Here is a 20,434-nt window from a genome sequence, read left to right on the forward strand (position 1 = left end):
TTCCTTTTTGTTATTTGTTTGTGTTAAATGTGGGCTGTTATGTGGGGGTTTGGTGGGAGGATGAGATTGTTGTTATTGATATGGGGATTGACATTGTATTCGTTACTGATTAGTGTTTGTTGGTGGGTGTAAATTTGGAAGAAAATGTGGAAAAGGGAGAGAATAAAAATATTTTAAAAAATTATTGTGTTAATTCCCTCATTAAACAGCACTGCCACTCGACCGTCTTTTCCTTTTTGTCTGTCCTTTCTAAATACTGAATACCCCTGGACACCCCATATCTCTGTAATCCCAACTATATCATAACGCTTACATCTATTTTCGCAATTAATTCATCCATTTTATTGTGAATACTCTGCGCATTAATGTATAAATCCTCAAGGCTTGTCTTTTTACCGCACCTTGTTCTACTCCCATTATTTTTCACTGTGGCCCTATTTGATTCTGGACCTTGGTTTCTCTGCTTATGACTTTTCTTATTCCTCTTTCTTTCTGTCTTTTGTTTTTTTCCTTGATTTCTCCTCCTCAGACTCCTTGTATAGGTTCCCACCCCTCTGCCATTTTAGTTTAAACCCTCCACAAACACTCTATCAAGTACTCCCCCATGGACATCAGTTCCAGTCCTGCCCAGGTGTAACCCGTCCACTTTGCACAGGTCCCACCTCCCCCAGAACTGGTCCCAATGCCCCAGGAATCTCAAACCCTCCCCCTGACGCCATCTCCTCAGCCGTATATTCATCCGGTAGCTCCTGTCATTTCTACTCTGACTAGCATGTGGCACGGCTAGTAATACTGAGATCACTACCTTGAGGTCCGACTTCTCAACATTCTTCCTAACTCCCTAAATTCTGCTTTTTGGACCTCATCCTTTTTTTTTTTACTAATGTCCTTTGTACCGTCGTGCACCATGGCCACTGGCTGTGCACCCTCCCCCTCCAGAATGTTCTGTAACTGCTGCGAGACATCCTTCACCCTAGCAGCAGGGACGTAAAACATACCATTCTTAAGTCTCATTTGTGGCCACAGAAACACCTGTCTATTCCCCTTATGATTGAATCCCCTATAACTATTGCATTCCCAAACTTTTTACTCCTCCCCTCTGCAACAGAACCAACCGTGGCGCAACAAAATTTGGCTGCTGCTGCTTTCCCCTGAGAGGTCATTCCCCTCAACAGTATCCAAAGCGGTTTATCTGTTTTGCAGGGGAATAGCCACAAGAGATTCCTGCACTGCCTGCCTCGCTCTCTTGCCCTGTCTGGTGGTCACCCATTCCCTTCCTGCCTGTGGAGTCAGGGCCTGCAGTCTGACCACCTCTCTATACCTGCTGTCCACAATACTCTCCGCCTTGCCCCCACTCTAGGTCTGAAACCTGGGCTTCCAGGAGCTGCAGCTGGAGACACTTCCTGCACACAGGCTAGCCCCGGGCACTGGAAATGTTCCTGGCTTCCCTCGAGGCGCATGCCACAGCTTTGAGCTCTCCTGCCATGACTTGCTACTTTAATTTAAACCTTTGGAAAATGCTTGATATCAGATTATATCCAATCCTTTAGGGTCTTCTTTCCTGGCCCTCGTTACCACTGAATATACAAACTATAAACCACAAAAAAACTTTTCAGACAATAAGTGATAAACGTCGTAAATACTTACTGAACTTCCCCACTGTGACATATACAAATGTACTGCATGCAAAGAGTTAATGTTATGTTAAGCCTAGCCACCAGAGGGAGCTAAGGGACAGTACTATAAATTGCACTGGCTCTTGAGCTCGGGGGAGGAGATTAGGTTTGGAGCAGAAGAAGACAAGATTCATAGTGTATTGCAGAGATAGTTAAGATATAATAGTTAATGTTAGTAGGTAGAGTTAGTGAGTGTAGTTTAATTCTTACATGTATATTTGCTATTCAGAACTCAAATGTAGTAGTGTTAATAAAATTAGTTTAGTTCTTCAAAGAGCTTTGTGTGTCTTTGTGATCACTACGCCTTCCATCCTGGAAATCCTTCACAAAGATCATCACATGGGACCAAAAGTATATTCCCGAAAAGCAAGCAGTAAGAAAGAAGAAAGGAAATAAATCAGCGCATCGCTACACATCTGAAAATCTGCAAAGACAAATGAAAAACCAAGACCAACATGAATGCTGTGCAAAAACCAAATAACTTCAAGATGTCCGGTAAACTAGGTTTGAATTCAAAATTCTTCAAGCAGCAGTGTAAGTCTTTCTTTCTGCCTTTGCGCTTGAATCACCTCCTGATACTAGAAAAATAGCTCTCCTACTAAATTTGGCAAGTCCTCAGGCATTTGAACTGTTTAACTCATTTGATTTCTCAGAAAATGAAGTTAAAAATTAGTATGAGAAAGTAATGGAAAAATGTGACTCTCATTGCACAAAACAGGTCAATGAGTTGTATGAAAGATACATGTTTAAAAAAAGTGTGCAGCTAAATGGGGAATCTTTTGACTCTTTTCTAACTGATTTGAGACTCCCAGCGCAATCCTGCAATTTTTCCTCAATCACAGAATCATTCCTGCGTGACCAAATTGTGTTTGGCATATTTGAAGAGCAAATGCAGGAACGTTTACTAAGAAAACCAAACTGAACTTTGGAAGAAGCAATCAACCTCTGTAAAGCAAGTGAGCAAGCCACCAATGAATATGCTGAATTCAAATCCCGTGAAATAGGCGTGAACCTCAGCAACGTGGTCGGCACCATTGCCTCTGTGGTGCAGTTTAAAACAAATCGTGCTGCAGAAGGTAGCCGCTTTGCGCAGACACGGGTAAGAAAAAAACACGAAACGGACGTTCGACGTTCTGTGCATGTGCAGGATCAGTTTGCACATGCGCACTTTGAAAAAGGACGCGAACTGGAAGTTGATCAATTTGTGCATGCGCACAAGAGGTTTACGCATGACGTCACCGACGTTATGACATGTACACGCTGTGGACACTCCCACTTAAAGCGACACCGTCCTGCATTTGGAAAAAGGTGTACAACATGTAACAAACTCAATCATTTTTTTACACAATGCCGATTTAGCACAACAACACAGCAGAATCATTTTAAAAAGGCATTTCAACAGCATAAAAACAGTATACAAAACATGGAAGAAGAAGAAAAAATGTTAATATCAAAGATTGATCTCACTATGCCTACTTCACTGGACAACTACATAATAGAAGTAATCACTAAAATAAATGGAAACAATGATAAACCAATCAGGCAACTATCCGATAGAAATAAAGATTAGATAGAAACATTGATAATAAATGGATCAGAGGTACAATTTAAATTGGACACTGGTGCACAATTAGAAACCCGTCCAGTATATAAAAAGACACATTGTAGATTAACAGACTACAATGGGAATGAAATAGCAACAAAAGGTTCATGCTACCTCATAGGTCAGAGTGGTGACATTAAAATTCCATTTGATTTTGAAATTGTGGATGACACAAAATCCTCACTTATTGGAGTAGATGCAGGTATCCAGCTAAACCTGATTCAGAGAATTCACACTGCCAACTCTTTCTCTGGTTCGAAAGATTTTGTACTTTCAGATACGTTATCCAGATCTACAATGCACGAGGATAACAAAGTTGTTGACGTTGGACTCTGTAATAAAGCACAAGCCAACTTCATCACAGCAATGCTACCTGTCACAGATACTAAACTACAAATAATCAAGGCAGAAACTCTACGAGATACGACACTGCAGCAAGTGATACAATATCTACGTACTGACTGGCCTAAAGGGAAATGTACAAACTTTTGCAACATCAGAGAAGACCTAACAATCATAGACGACTTTCTATTGAAAGTCGACCGTATAGTAATTCCATCATGTCTTAGACAAGACTTCTCATACAAATCCATGAAGGACAGCAAGGCATTGAGAAATGCTGAAGAAGAGCACGGCAATCGGTGTATTGACAACTACGTTCAACAGTGTCGGATATGCCAAATGCACCAACCGACACAATGTAAGCAAACCTTAGTGGAAAGCGAACTAGTTACTCACCCATGGACTAAAGTTGCCATGGACATATTGGGGACGATTTTCCAAGCCCCGGGCCGGAGAATCGCCGCAACTGCGCCACGACGCCCCGGCGCTGGCGCGCGATTCTCCGAGGTGCGGAGAATCGGTACCATTTGAGCCGGCGCGGCGCCGGCCACGGGCCGCTGGAATCGGCGGGACCGCCGATTCTCCGGCCCGGATGGGCCGAGCGGCCGCGCGGATACAACAGAGTCCCGCCGGTGCCGTTTACCCCTGGTCGCTGCCGGCGGGAACTCTGCGCGAAGGGCCGGGGGGCGACCTGTGGGGCGGGGAAAAGCGATCCTTCACCGGGGAGGGGGGGCCTCTGATGGGGTCTGGCACCGATCGGAGGGCCGGCCTCTTTCCCCCCACCGCCGGACCTACTTTCCTGCGTGGCCTGCCCCTGGACACAAACGGCATGTTGAGTCGGGGCCGGCGGGCGGAAGAAGTCCCCCACGCATGCGCAGGTTGGCGCGGCGCCCATTTGGTGCCGGGAAGGGGGGGCAGGAGAGGCGTGAACCACTCCAGCGCTGTGCTGGCCCCCTGTGGGGGCCAGAATCGGTCGTCCCCATGCCCGTTTTGCGCCGTCGTGAAATGCGACGGCATTCACGACGGCGCGAACACTAGGCTCCATTTGGGAGAAGCCCCCATTTTACTTTCAAGGCTGTGATTATTTAATAATCATTTTCCGGATGTTATCGAATTATGTGACTCAACAACACATTCAGCTGTCAGAGAAACGAAACATGTATTTGCCAGACATGGCATACCAATAACTATTGTCACAGACAATGGACCATGTTTTAGCATCCGGGAGTGGTTACAATTTGCCAATGACTACAACTTCACACACGTAACTTCTAGCCCACTATACCCGCAGGCAAACAAAAAAGCTGAGAAAGGGGTGGGAATTGTTTTTTAAAAATATATATTTCTTTATTCTCCTTTTTCACATTTTCTCCCAAATGTACACCCACCAACATGAAACAATAATCAGTAACAAATATGTCAATCCCCATATCAATAACAACGATCCCATCCTCCCAACAAACCCCAAACATTCACCCGCATGTTGACATAAACAAATGACAAAAAGGAATCAGGGATTACCCATAGCCACCACTAACACACACCCCCACCCTCCCCCAACCCTCCCACCTACCCCCCCCAACTAATGTTCGATGTTATCCAGGTCTTGAAAGTGCATAATGAATAATGCCCATGAATTGTAGAACCCCTCCGAGCTTCCCCTCAGTTCAAACTTAACCTTCTCAAGAGTCAAGAATTCCAACAGGTCCCCCCGCCACGCCAGGGCACTGGGTGGAGAGGCTGCTCTCCATCCCAGCAGGATCCGCCTTCGGGCGATCAACGAGAAGAAGGCTACAACATCTGCCTCTGCACCCGTTTCCAACCCTGGCTGGTCCGACACCCCGAATATGGCCTCCCAGGGACCCGGGTCCAGTTTCACATGCACCACTTTAGAAATTACCCTAAAAACCTCCTTCCAGTAATCCTCTAGCTTTGGACAGGACCAAAACATATGAATGTGATTAGCCCTCCCCCCCGCAACGCTCACACACATCTTCTACTCCTTCAAAGAATTGGCTCATCCTCGCCCTCGTGAGGTGTGCTCTGTATACCACCTTCAGCTGTATCAGCCCCAACTTCACGCACGAGGTGGAGGCGTTCACTCTCCGGAGCACCTCACACCAGACCCCCTCCCCTATAGCCTCTCCCAGCTCTTCCTCCCACTTTGCGTTGATCCCTTCCAGTGGTGCCTTCTCCTCTTCCAAAATAGCTCCGTAAATCGCTGACACTACCCCCTTCTCCAGTCCCCCTGTTGTCAGCACCTCCTCCAGCAATGTGGAGGCTGGCTCCTCCGGGAAGTTCTGTATCTCCTTTCTGGCAAAATCTCGAACCTGCATGTATCTAAACATTTCCCCCTGCTCCAGCCCATACTTCGCTTCCAGCTCCTTCAATCCTGCAAACCGACCCCTAAGAAACAAATCTTTCAGTGTCTTAATCCCCTTCTCCTCCCATTTCCAAAAATTTCCATCCCACCTCCCTGGCTCAAATCTGTGGTTCCCCCGAATCGGCATTTCCCTTGACCCTGCCCCCAATCCGAAGTGTTGGCGAAACTGCCTCCAAATTCTCAATGAAGCTATTATTACCGGACGCCCTGAGAACTTGCCTGGGGCTATCGGGAGCGGTGCCGTTGCTAGTGCTTTCAATCCTGACCTCCTGCACAAACTCTCCTCCATTCTGACCCACTGGGAATCAACCCCTCTTACCCAGCTCCGCACCTTCTCCACATTCGCCGCCCAGTAGCAATACATCAGGTTCGGAAGACCCAAACCCCCTGCCTGCCTTCCCGTCTGTAGTAGCACATTTCTAACTCTGGCCACCTTCCCTCCCCATATGAACGACGTAATCCTTCCCTCAGTCTCTCTGAAAATGCCTTTGGCAGTAAAATCGTCAGGCATTGAAAAATACACAGAAATCGCGGCAGCACATTCATTTTAACCGACCCGCCAGTAACAGAGGGAGACCATCCAACCTTGCCAGATAAGCTTTCACTCTCCCCACCAAACTAGAAATGTTGTACCTGTGGAGCCCCCCCCCCCCCCCACTCCCAGGCAACCTGCACCCCCAGGTCCCTAAAGTGAGTCCCTGCCCTATGGAATGGCACTCCTGCTCCCACCCCTGACCGAGACACCACAAAATACTCACTCTTTAGGAGTGGGAATTGCGAAGCAGCTTTTGAAGAAAACAATTGATGTCAAGAAGGACTTTGATTTAGCATACAGGGCTACACCATTGTCATCGGGATTTCTCCAGCACAACTATTGATGGGACGAAAAATACGTAAGATGCGACCAACTTTAACAGTTCCAAACAAAAAGGAACAAGTCGTGCATCAGCAAATGCAGCAACTGAAGAACAAGCAAAAGCCATATTCCGACAAAAACTCCAAACCACTATCTACACTCGGAGAAGATGATATTGTACGCATTCGTAATCCTGAAGGTGAATGGATGGACATTGCAAAAGTACTCAATGAGCTCACACCAAGATCATACATCATCAGAACATAATCTGGGAAGATTTTTCATAGAAACAGAAGAGATCTTTTGAAACTTAAACAACCTGTTACATTCCCAGAATCATCTACAACGAGCCAACAACTCATCTTTCCTGTAAATGACTTTCCAAAAGCTATATTGTCAAATGTACCAGACAATTCAAATAATACTGCTGTAACATTAAGAAGGTCTACAAGACGTAGGAAACCTCCAAATAAATTAAATCTGTAAATCTAACATTAGTTCTATCATAGATTATCACAGAATTTACAGTGCAGAAGGAGGCCATTCGGCCCGTCGAGTCTGCACCGGCTCTTGGAAAGAGCACCCTACCCAAGGTCAACACCTCCATTCTATCCCCATAACCCAGTAACCTCACCCAACACTAAGGGCAATTTTGGACACTAAGGGCAATTTATCATGGCCAATCCACCTAACCTGCACATCTTTGGACTGTGGGAGGAAACCGGAGCACCCGGAGGAAACCCACGCACACACGAGGAGGATGTGCAGACTCCACACAGACAGTGACCCAAGCCAAAATCGAACCTGGGACCCTGGAGCAGTGAAGCAATTGTGCTATCCACAATGCTACCGTGCTGCCCCTCATTGTTGACATGTTGTATGATACTTTAACCAAGAAAATGTATAGCCATTCAAACTTGTATGGAAAAGAAAAAAAAAGGAACATTTTTTCTCAAAGTAAGGGGAATGTGACATTATACAAATGTACAACATGTGAAGAATTAATGTTATGTTAAGCCTAGCCACTAGAGGGAGCCAAAGGACAGTACCATAAATTGCACTGGCTCTTGGCCTCGGGGAGGGGATTAGATTTGGAGCTGATAAAGACAAGATTCAGTGTATTGTAGAGCTAGTTAAGATATAATAGTTATAGTTAGTAGATAGAGATAGTGTTGGTGAATGTACTTTAATTCTTACATGTATGTTTGCTAATTAGAATAAGTGCTGAACTCAAATTTAGTAGTGTTAATAAAATTAGTTTAGTTCTTCAAAAGAGCTTTGTGTATCTTTGTGATTACTACGCCTTCCATCCTGGAAACTCCTCACAAAGATCACCACACCCACTACACCAATCAGCTCTCTCCCTTGTAGCCTCTACTGTTGCTGCAGGGCAAGACCACAATCTGAAAATTAAAAGTTAGAAAGCAAAGAGAAAATGCAAAAAGCACCTCTTTCCACTCAGCACTGAATTCCCACTCTGCTCCAAATACCCGATACCCACGCTCACTCTGACTGTGTCTCACTCCGGATGTGCTCTCTTCCACTACTCGTGCTCAAAGCTCCCCCCATTACTCTCTAACACAAACACACGCTCTCTTAAATACACACACTCACCCATCTCTGTCACACACACACAAACTCACCTCTCTCAGACACACTCACCTGTCACTCACACGCATACCCACCTCTCTATCTCACATACCTCGCCTCTCTGTCTATCTCACACACACTCACCTCTCTCTCACACACTCGCCATACTCTCAATTCTTTTTTCCCCTCACAGACACACACTCACCTCCTTTCCTCTCGTACAAACAACTTACCTCTCTCTCACGCACACACACCTCACACACAAACTCACCCCTTTCTCTTGAACACACTCACCTCTCTATCACACACTCACCTCTCTCACAACAAACACCTCTCACTCTTACAACAAGCACAATCACACCTCTCACACACTCACCTCACACACACACACTTAACACTCTCTCATACACACTCAGCTCTCTCTATCATACCTACTCACCTCTCGCACACACACTCAGATCTCTGTCATGCACACATACCTCACACACACAAACTCACCTCTCCATCTCACACACAAACTCACCTCACTCAACCATAACACTCTCTCACACACATTTACCTCTGACACACATTCACTTCTCTATCACACACATACCTCTGTCGCTCTCTCACCCCTTCCTATTTTCACATACACTCACCTCTCTCTCACACACATACTTATCTCTCTCACACCAACACCCATCTACCTCACGTACAAACACACTCACCTCTCTCACTGATAGACACTCATCTCCATCTGTCTCACCCACAAACACACTCATCTCTTTCTCTCACACACACTTAGCTCTCTCTACAAACACTCACCTATCTCTCAGATACACGCTTAGCTCTCCCTCACACACACTCACCTCTCACACAGTCACCTCTCTTTCACACACACACTCACTTCTCTCTTGCGCACTCAACATTCTCACATACGCACCACCTCTCTTTTTGTCACATGCACACACCTCTCATAAACACAACCACCTCTCTCACGCACACTCACCTCTCTCCTGCAATTAACACATTCATTTCTCACACACACATTCCTCTATCCCACACATGCAGTCTCCTCTCTCTTATAACAAACACACTCACCTCTCTCTCACACACTCCTCTGTCTCATACATATTCACATCTCTCGCTCACCCTCACCTCATTCTCATGCTGTGATGAATGCACACATTTCAGATATATTGTATTCTATGTATTTGGGCAGTGAGGGTTAAATGCTTGGGTTAGTGTTATCTGACTATTGCAGTCATTTATTTTAAAGTTCTGGTTTAAAATGAAAAGTGGGAATCAATATTTTTTGACCATAATCAATGTGTTTACTAGATTTATGGAGGCCTTTCCATTGAGAGGGTTGTAGAGGAGTGAACTTTTAAAAAATACCAGATATGAACTACTAAAAGAAATCTAATCAAATCATAGATCTATTTTTATGCTGAAGTTCTTCAGGGAAGTTATGGATAGCTCAGCAGAAAAGCAATTTATATCAACTTCGTATCATCCAGAATCACAGGGAGTGTTAGAAAGATGACATCAAACTTTAAAGACCATGTTGAGGGCCTAGACTCAGGATTATCCAGAGGATTGAGATAAAGGAATTCCATTTGTACTATTTGCAATTAGGGATGCACCTAATGAATCAACTAAATTCATTCCATTTGAATTGATTTTTGGTCATAACGTAAGAGGAATACTTAAATTAATTATGGAGAAATTGGTGAGTCAGAGTTCTGAGACTACGTTGTTGGACTATATGTCAAAATGTAGGCAGAGATTAGCAATAGGGCTAGTGAGTTGGCTGGAAAGTATTTAACATTGTCACAGCATGTGATTAAAAACGCGGTGGATAAGAAATCCTAAAATTTGTAGTTTTGTTAGTGGGGAGAAAGTATTAGTATTGTTACCAATGGTAGGTGAGCCATTAAAAACAACATTTTGTGGGTCTTATCAAATTGAAAGGAAATTGAGTGAGGTGAATTATTTGATAACAACACCACACCGAAGAAACCTAAGAGTCTGTCAGGTTAATACGCTCAAAAGGTATTTTGATAGAAAAGGAAAGAAGGAGGACGTCGTAGTCATTATAATTAAGAGAGAAGAGATCACTCTTGATGATTATGAATTTGACATTCCTCAAATTAAATTGAACAATGAAGAAGTGATAAGAAATTGGGATAAATTACTGTGACAAATGCAGGATTTTAGATTTGTTGTATTATAAACATTTGGAAATGTAAGTGTTAAAAGTACTTAAATAGGGTTAGAGTGTGTTTGACTGTAGTAGTCATGTTTTTAAAATAATCTTGGTTTGCAAGACCAGAAAGCTTTTAGGAGCCAGAGGTGAAATTGACCATCATAAAGGCCTGGCCAAATGCATTGTTGTTTGACTAGGGGGTAGTCCCTGGGGAGTTATTGTGTTTTCAGCCTGGAGAGTTAATTTGTTTTCTGCTTGGGGAGATGATGTAATTGGTGGGTGGAGCTAAGGTATTCAGACATTTGGGGAAAGCTTTTGAGTTGAGTTCCGATCTGGCTAACACTGAGTCCACATGTAAGGTATTTTGCTCTCACAATAGAATTGTTAAAATGATTAATAGTATTTAACGCTGTGTAGACTTGTCTGAGGACAAGGGGAAGCTGAAACAAACCAGTTGAAACCACTTTTTAAAGACATCCAGCAAGAGTCTGCAGGGGTTTAAACAAGAACCAGATCTGTTTTGGAAAGCAAGTATTACTCTGTACATTAGGATGTAGGATGGATTGAGAGCTGTATGTTTTTTTCTTGCTGTCTAATTGGGAATAGAGATAGTAATTAAGGGTATTGTATTTACTCTATTTAGTAGTATTGTTTAAGGGGTAATTGTAAATTATTTTGGGTGTGATGTTAAAGAATTTAATATTATGGTAATAATAAAGTTTTCTTTTAAAATCCCTAATCGGTCTGATCTGGGATCGTAATACTTTCAGCATTATTCCAATAGAAAATCAGAGTGCAGAAAGAATTATTACAGTCACATAGAGCTACCTGTGGGAACAAATTAGGAATTACAAACGTAATTATGCATGAACTAGATGTAGGAAATGTTACTCCAATTAAGCAACACCCATTTAGCTCAATCCACTAAAGTTGGCAATTACAAAAGCAGGTTGAAAGGATACTTAAGAATGATATCATTGCAGTGAATTGCAGTGATTGGAGCTCACCTACTGTGATGGTACCAAAACCAGTTGGAACGCAACGATTGACTGTCAAAAGTCAAAGCAGTTACAACATCAGATCACATCCTATTCCTCGTGTGGAAGACTGTTGAAAAGGCGGGACAAGCAACATTTTTTTTAACCAATCTTGACTATTATTTTTATGAGGCAGGGTGAAGGAAGGGAAGGGTTTTTTTTAACGCCAAATGGTCTGTATAAGTTTAAAGTTATGCTATGCTATTCAGACTTAAGCATGCGCCAGCAACATTCCAAAAATGAACCAACAAGGTAATTTCATCATAGAGGAATCATAGAATTTACAGTGCAGAAGGAGGCTATTCAGCCCATCGAGTCTGCACTGGCCCTTTGAAAGAGCACCCTATCAACACCCCAGCTGGGGGTTCGCTATGAAGAGGCCGGGAACCGTTGAGTGTGCCTGGATGAAGGTGTCATGCCCGGGTATTGGGCGCAGACGTGCATGTTGTGAATCTTATGGTCACAAACCAGCTGCACATTCATCAATGGAACCCCTTTTGGTTTGTGTAGTGCGGCCTGTCATCTGCAGGTGCTCGTAGGGGGACATGCATCCTGTCGATCACCCCCTGGACCCGGGGCATTTCGACAATGATGGCACACTCAGCTCTCTCTCTCTCACACACTTCGGGCAGTCCTCCAGCCACGTTGCACCGGATAAGCATCTCGCTGCAACGCAACATGGCCAGTGAAAACCGGGTGACCTTTCTGCCAGGATCTACCTGGCTCGCAACGCCTCGTGAGATTGAATGCAATCATTGGAGACGTTGCAAGGTGAATCCCGCCCACCGTGGGCAGGATCACTTTTTAGCAAATCTGCATATTAGAGCGAGGCAGTAAGGGACTGGGCAGGGCCTGTGGGACTGGGACTGGGCAGGACTTGTGGGACTGGGCAGGGTCTGTGGGACTGGGCAGGGCCTATGGGACAGGGCAGGGTCTGTGGGACTGGGACATAGCAGGGCCTGTGGGACCGGGACTGGGCAGGGCCTGTTGGATTGGCAGGGCCTATGGGACTGAGCAGGGTCTGTGGGACTGGGACAGGGTAGGGCCAATGGGACAAGGCAGGGCCTGTGGGACTGGCAGGGCCTGTGAGACTGGGACAGGGCAGGGCCTGTGGGACTGGCCAGGGCCTGTGGGACCGGGACTGGGCATGGCCTGTGGGACTGGGCAGGGTATGTGGGACTGGAAAAGGGCAGGGCCTGTGGGACTAAGCAGGGCCTGTGGTACTGAGCAGGACCAGTGGGGTTGGGATGGGCAGGGTCTGTGGGGATGGGCACGGTCTGTGGGGGTGCAACTAGGCAGGGCTTCTGGGACTGGGACTGAGCAGAACCTGTGGAACTGGGCAGGAGTCCTTGGGATGGGAGAATAGGATTGAAAATTTGGGTTCAGCGGCAAGACAATTCTTTATGAGATCTTGTCAGGGGTGTATGAATGAGTAACATCCCCATTCGCTCACTGTTAGTGGTGAGACTGTGATGGGGGGGGGGGGGGCACTCGGAGAACCAACCCTGGTGTGCTGTGATCACAGATCTTACACCTGCACGCCCTATTTGAAACCCAACCTCTGTTGGCCCACTGTTCCTCACATTAGGACCACTCAAACGTGATACCGAGATGGAAGCCTAAACATAGGCGATGGTTGGATTACGGCTTCATTACTGTTGCGAGTACCTTTCCCTCGTGTTCACTTTCTGTCCTGTTCCCTGTACCATGAGAATGTAGTTAGCAGCTGGGAGGTACGGGGGGGGATGTTTTTCTGTTGAAATACTAATTTTAGTGCTGTGTTTAATTTCAGCGCAGTAATGTGACCGGATTTATAAAATGGTTGGAAGAATATCGTCTCCCACATTTCCTGCAGACGGATCTGTACCTCCACTTTGTCCTGTGCGAGTTACTGCTGGATGCAGAAATACCCGAGATACCAGGTGTGTGCAGCCTAAAACATAAATCTGCTTCAGTCAAAATGATTCTGCTGATTGTAGATTTCCAACAGTCTAGGCCATCAGGCCAGTGCAGCACTGCAGGAGTCCCCCACTCTCAGACATGCCATGTCAGCTATGCCGATGACAACAAGCTCTCCACCTTTGACCCTTCCACTACCTCTGTGTTATCTGACTGTTTGCCGGACATGAGGTCCAGGATGACCAGAGTGCCTTCCTGTTTAAGACTGGGAAGACAGAAGCCGGTGCCTCTCGTCCTCAATACAAACTTTATTCCCCAGCCACTGACTCCGTCCCTCGCCCTGGCCACTCTTGGGTTGAACCAGACCATTTATAACCTTGAAGTCATCTGATTTGTCCCTGACCCCATTATCTTTTCTGCCTCTATCACCTGAACTGTCCCCTTCCATCTTGGTAACTAACATTTTGTGCCTGGGTGACTCTTTGTCATCCACACTCCAAATGTTAGCTCCCTTCTCTCTCCACAGATGCTGTCAGACCTGCTGAGATTGTCCAGAATTTTTTGTTTTAGTTTCAGATTCCAGCATCCGCAGTAATTTGCTTTTCTATAATTGCAAATGATTGTTTCTGTTGCACGTAATAGCATGAGCACTATTCAAACAGAGAATTGCATTCTGATCCCCCCATTAGTCTTTGACTATATGCCAGGTCATTTAAGGGTATGTAGTCAAATTTGGTTCATTGGGGGTGAAAGGTCTGCTTACAGGAGGAAGCAATAATACCGAAATATCGAGTGTGAAATCTGAAAGTGACATTCATGGTTATAAAAAGGATATTTGTGTTTTAAAGAAGGACATTAGAGACGGTTGTCCATGTTGACTGGTGACACTTAGACATGTTTTTGATTTGCGAATGAATGTAGCAGTAGTGTCAGAGTCCCTCCTGTCTATTTCCTTTGTTTCCACTTCTTTTCTTTGATTGTTTTGGTCCTGGAAGTTCATGCTTCCCTATCAGAGGGAATGTCTAAGGATTACGACAAGGTAAAAAAAGACTATTCTGGGTGCATATAAATTAATTCTGGAGGTATATAGACAAAACATAGAACATACAGTGCTGAAGGAGGCCATACGGCCCATCGAGCCTGCACAGACCCATTTAAGCCCTCACTTCCACCCTATAACCCAATAACCTCTCCTAACCTTTTTTGGACACTAAGGGCAATTTATCGTGGCCAATCCGCCTAACCTGCACATCTTTGACTGTGGGAGGAAACCGGAGCAAACCCACGCACACACGGGGAGGATGTGCAGATTCTGCATAGACAGTGACCCAAGCCGGGAATCGAACCCGGGACCCTGGGCGCTGTGAAGCAACAGTGCTACCCACTGAGCTACCATGCCGCCCAGAGCATAGAACCAGACCTTTCAGGAGTTAAATTAGGAAACACTTCGATACGCAAAGGTTGGTAGAAGTTTGAAACTCCCCGAACCAGCAGTTTATACCAATTGTTGAGTTTAAACCGGAGATTAATAGATTTTTGTTCACTGAAAATATTAAGAGATATAGGGACAAGTCAGGTATATGCAGTTCCGTTTGTGATTAGCCATGATCTCAAGGAATTGCTAAGAGACATCGGGCTCGACTAGTCCAAACCTGGTTCAATGACCGTGTTAAATCCCCCCCCCCCCTCCCCCCCCATAATCAGCTGGTGAGCGTCCGGGATCTTTCCCAGCACTCGCCTCATAAACTCTACATCATCCCAGTTTGGGGCATAAACATTAACCAAAACCACCGACATCCCTCCAGCTTCCCGCTCACCATCACGGATCTTGCCCCGTGTCTGCCACAATGTCCCCCACCTCAAACGCCACCCATTTGTTAACCACTACCCCTCTCGTCTTCATGTCCAACCCTGAATGAAATACCCTACCCACCCTTTCCTTAACCTTATCTGGCCCCCGATCTTCAGATGTGTTTACTGTAAAAAAGCCACATCCGCCTTCAAGCTCCTCAGGTGCTCGAAAACACACGACCGTTTCACCGGCCCATTCCGCCCTTTCACATTCCATGTGACCAACCTGGTCGGGGGCACCTGCCACCCCCTCCCCTATCGATCAACCTTCTCCTTTTTTTGGACCAGCCCCCGGCCTGTGTTACAAGACACCCCTGGCCCACCCTCAGATGTCCACCGTCATCGCTCCTTTACTTGCTTAGCCACAACAGCCACACCTTTGTGAACAAACCCCCCACTCCCTGAAACAAAACAACAACCCCATTCCCCTCCTCTGGCCATCCCCCACTGCACTCCCATTAACTAGCCCGGCAGCCCCTGCCCACGGTGCTTAAGCCTCTTACCCCCCACTGATTCCCTTCCTCCCCGCTCGCACATTTCCATAAAACAAACAGCAGTGAGACAAGAAAAAGGGCGCACTCACCTCCGACGTTCCCCAAGCATTCCACTACAAGCCCAACAAAACATCACAAAGGCGAAAAATTCTCCAACAACCAACAAACAAAAATTCAGAAAAAACAAACATCTTCTCACACCTCCTCCAACGTTGAATGTCCCCCTTCTCCTGCCAGTCTATTGTCTCTCATACATTCTATCGCCTCCTCTGGTGTCCCGAAATAGTATATTTTCCTTATCTAGGACCCGGTGAAGACACACCACCATTGCCCTTAAGGCTCATTTGCCTGGGGCTTTCTCATCAGCACCCTATGCGCTCGGTCGACCTCCAGGGGCCAGTCAAAGGCCCCCTCTCCCATCAACGTCTCCAGCACCTTGGCCACATAGGTGTCGGCATCCGCTCCCTCGATGCCTTCAGCCGTCCCCATGATTCATAGATTCTATCTCTGGGAGCGTTTCTCCAGGTTCTCCACCTTCTCCTTTAACCACTGCTGAGTCTCCCGCATCATTCCAATCTGGGCCGCCAACAAGGCAGGTTGCTCCTCGTGCTCCCCCATCACCTCCTCCACTTTCCGAAGAGCCTGGTCCTGAGACTCCTGCCTCTGTTGCACGCCGCCAATTCCCGCTTTCAATGTTTCCACCGCCTTGGCTCGGTCCTCCTGGGCCTCCCTCCTCTGCCGACTGAACTTCTCGTTCAAGAAGTCCACTAGTTGCACCGTTGACCACTGGGCAGGCAGGGCAGATCCTTTACCCTCTGCCATCTGGGGCTGGTTTAGCACACTGGACTAAATAGCTGGCTTTTAAAGCAGACCAAGGCAGGCCAGCAGCACGGTTCAATTCCCGTACCAGCTTCCCCGAACAGGCGCCGGAATGTGGCGACTAGGGGCTTTTCACAGTAACTTCATTTGAAGCCTATTTGTGACAATAAGCGATTTTCATTTTCATCTTGACCTGTGACACACGAAGATTTTCCTGTTCCAACTTTTCGCCCCATTTCTGGTCCATGGACCCACCACCAGCCCCCTCAGTGGAGTTTAACTTTCTTCAGTCATTATTATGCCTCTTTTCACCGAAGCATCCACCCAACAAGTGGGGAAAAGGTCCGATAAAGCCGCCTCGAGCGGGAGCTGCCAAATGCCACTTACTTCATGGCCGCCACCTGAAGTCACTCCTGGGACAAGCTTATGTTGAATTTGAAATATTAAGCAGAACAATGGCTCTGTTTTATCACCTTTGCTCTTGAGTCGCCAGGTATCTTTCTGATACCGCCACGTGGTTCAAGTCCGAGTAATGATCAATAATCCAATACACCGCTTAGTAAGATTTAAATCAAAGCACATTTATTATACACAGTAATCACTACTCATGCACAAATTCTACGTCTTAAGCTACTTCTACAACTAACAGGCCAATACTAAACTTGGAATTGGCCCACCAGGTCAGGGAAACAAATGGCCTTTCGTTAGGGTTCTGAGCCTGCGGGATTCGAAGTTGGTACAGATTGGTAGCTCGGAGCGCCTATCTCGTAGCGAGCGTTGAAGTAAGACTTACAGTTTTTGAGCGGCTGTTGAAGAGTTAAGTGAGCTGGAAGAGAGCTGGAAGAGAGGTGAAGAGAGCGACTTGAACTTGGGGCTCAATTCTTATAGTTCCCAGAGGCTTCCCGCCTTTCGGGGCGGACCCTGTACCTGGTCCCAAGTGATTGGACTTTGTCCCAATCACTTGGTTCGATTTTCTCCAATGCTGGAGCGGTTCCCTGATCGATGGGCGGTCTTGAGGTGGTCGTTCACCTCCTTTTGTGTAGGCTTCTGCTGGCGCTAAAGAGTCTGGTTTTGCGTTATGTGTCTAAATGTTGCTCATCGTTCCCGGGGATTGCTCATTAGTATGCAGATGGCTGGTGTTTTGTTATGCTGATGGTTGCTGGTATCGATCTTGTCTGGCCTTTCCAGAGGTAAATACACAGTCAACCTGCAGCTGCTCGTTTTTGTCCTGTTGGCTGACTTTCCCATCAGCCTTTGCCGTTCGCCATTTTAAATTGGGAGTTAGCCATTTTAAGTGGCTACAGTGGGTACAAGCATTGGGTGTTGAAACTACCTATGAGGTTCTGAGAAATCATTATCTTGAAAGAATTTAAGAATTCACTTCCTTCTGTGATAAGAACCCATGTTGAAGACCAAAGGTTCTAACCGCAGAAAAGCTGCTATAACATAAACATAGAACATAGAACATACAGTGCAGGAGGAGGCCATTCGGCCCATCGAGTCTGCACCAACCCACTTAAGCCCTCACTTCCACCCTATCCCCGTAACCCAATAACCCCTCCTAACCTTTTTTGGTCACTAAAGGCAATTTAGCACGGCCAATCCACCTAACCTGCACGTCTTTGGACTGTGGGAGGAAACCGGAGCACCCGGAGGAAACCCACGCAGAGTTCCCTAGATAGGGAACCTACACCTGAGACCTCCTGAATAGGAAGACCCCCCACTCAGAGACCCATAATTAAAGGAGTCCCTCAGAGACCCCCTAACTAAAGGAATCCCCACAGACCTCCCAGAAAGGAGTCCTTTGTCTGGGGAAGCTAGAGAGCAGTCCAGCCTGGGGCAGTGAAGAAATGTATTCTTGTAGTGCACACCTGGGCAAACACCTGCTGGCTCACACAGTGGAAGCACTGTGTCCATTCCTGCTAGAAAATCAGCTGTGACCTGTGTTTAAACCCCTCAGATCCTTTAGCTGCAAGCAATTCATTCATTTCTCCTAATGGGCTGTGATTGACAGCTTCCACAAACACAGGTGTCAGCCTTGCTTCATTCATCTTACTTCATGGATGAGTAACTCTGAAATGCTGCAACCACAATGTTTGCAAACATCAACCATTTCAAAGAGAGTTAAGTGCTGTCAATTTCCAGCTCAGCTCAGGGGAGGAGGAGGGACATGCAGGTTCAGGGTCTGCAGCGTTAACCTGGGCCACCTTGTAGCCCGTTGGACCTGGTTGGGGTATGTACCATGTCCTTGACCCCTTGCAGACAATGGATATTGGAATTCAATCAGCAATGATGGCCTTCCTCCTAGTCGCCGCAGCCCTGCGGGTGCACGAGCTAGAGCTACTCGAGGAGGAGGATGCTACAGTGGCAGAGCCTGCCCCAGATGAACAGGTGGCAGCCAGTGAAGATGGAGAGCCGGCTGCCCAAAAGGCCGAGGAAGAGATGCAAAGGAGGAGCCGCATGAGGCCTCGTGTGTACCGGCACCGCCTGTCATTCGAGGACCTGCCAGAACGGGCATGCCGTCGAAGAATCCGGCTGAGCAGGGGGACCGTGCGGCATATCTGCCAGATCATGGCGCATCAGGCACCGCTCCCAATGGCCGTCAACGTGATGGTCGCCCTGGACTTGTATGCCACGGAGTCCTTCCAGGCCCCGAGTGAGAACCTGTCCGGGATCTCACAGAGCTCGGTGCACAGGTGCATCCGCGCCATCATGGAGGCCCTATATGCCCGGTCAACACAATACATCCATTTCAATGTGGACTGAGCCCACCAGGATGCCCGGCAGCGGGGTTCGCCACCATTGCCGAGATGCCCGGGTCCAGGGGGGGTGATCAATGGAATGTATGTCGTCCTATGAGTACCTGAAGATACCAATAGGGGTTCCATTCGATGAGCGTGCAGCTGGTGTGTTACCATAAGCCCAATATCTGGGCAGTGTGCACGACGGCTTCAACCTGGTACACTTGACGGTTCCTGGTCTCTTCGACACTTGACGGTTCCTGGCTCCTGGGCGACGGGTTGTCTGCTGCTGTTGTGGCTGATGATGCCTATCCCGTGGCCACAGACCGACGCTAAAACCCGCTACAATCCTATTAGGGCGTGATCGCGCAGTCCTTCGGCATACTGAAGATGCGGTTCAGGTGCCTGGACCGCTCTGGAGGGGTCCTCCAGTATAACGCTGGGAGGGCTGCATCCTCCACACAATCTCACAGCAGAGGGGTGATGTGCTGGAAGAGGAGGATGAACACCAGTCCTCATCCAACAAGGAGGATGCAGGATAGGGTGAGGATGGGCAGGACATGGGGCCCGGCCATACCCGGGAGTTCGCACAACGTGTGCCCTGGGCCAATGCGGATGGGATGCACTAATCGCCTCCAGGTTCACTGCCTGGTGGGGGGAGGGGGGATTGTCCAGGGATACAGACACCGCATCCGACCTCCACCAGTCCCTCCTGCAGCCCCCACTGTTATACCTACATGCCTCACTATGAGGTGGGGCCCCTGAGTTGGCAGTAACAGCAGGTCTGGCCCATGGGATGGAGAATGATGACAGCCCCCCCCCCCCCCCCCACACACGCGTGACCCCCCCCCCCCCCTGCGGCCGGCTTTGACCACCCCATCCCTTACACCCATTTGACAGAGCACCGAGGCAGGTTGTAACATTGTGCTCAGGTGTTTAATGTGAAAACATATAT

General features: G+C 47.1%; 1 protein-coding gene across 2 annotated transcripts in view; it reads left to right on the forward strand.

The window, feature by feature from the left end:
• LOC140426674 (regulator of G-protein signaling protein-like) overlaps nucleotides 1-20,434 on the forward strand; it is a 186,779-nt gene that overhangs the window by 56,741 nt on the left and 109,604 nt on the right. For both annotated transcript variants that reach the window (XM_072511757.1, XM_072511758.1), the window contains one exon: nucleotides 13,468-13,597. In XM_072511757.1, the coding sequence (XP_072367858.1) occupies nucleotides 13,468-13,597 (130 nt within the window). The remainder of the gene's footprint in view (nucleotides 1-13,467; nucleotides 13,598-20,434) is intronic.

Source organism: Scyliorhinus torazame, chromosome 7, assembly GCF_047496885.1.
Source record: "Scyliorhinus torazame isolate Kashiwa2021f chromosome 7, sScyTor2.1, whole genome shotgun sequence".
NCBI lineage: Eukaryota > Metazoa > Chordata > Chondrichthyes > Carcharhiniformes > Scyliorhinidae > Scyliorhinus > Scyliorhinus torazame.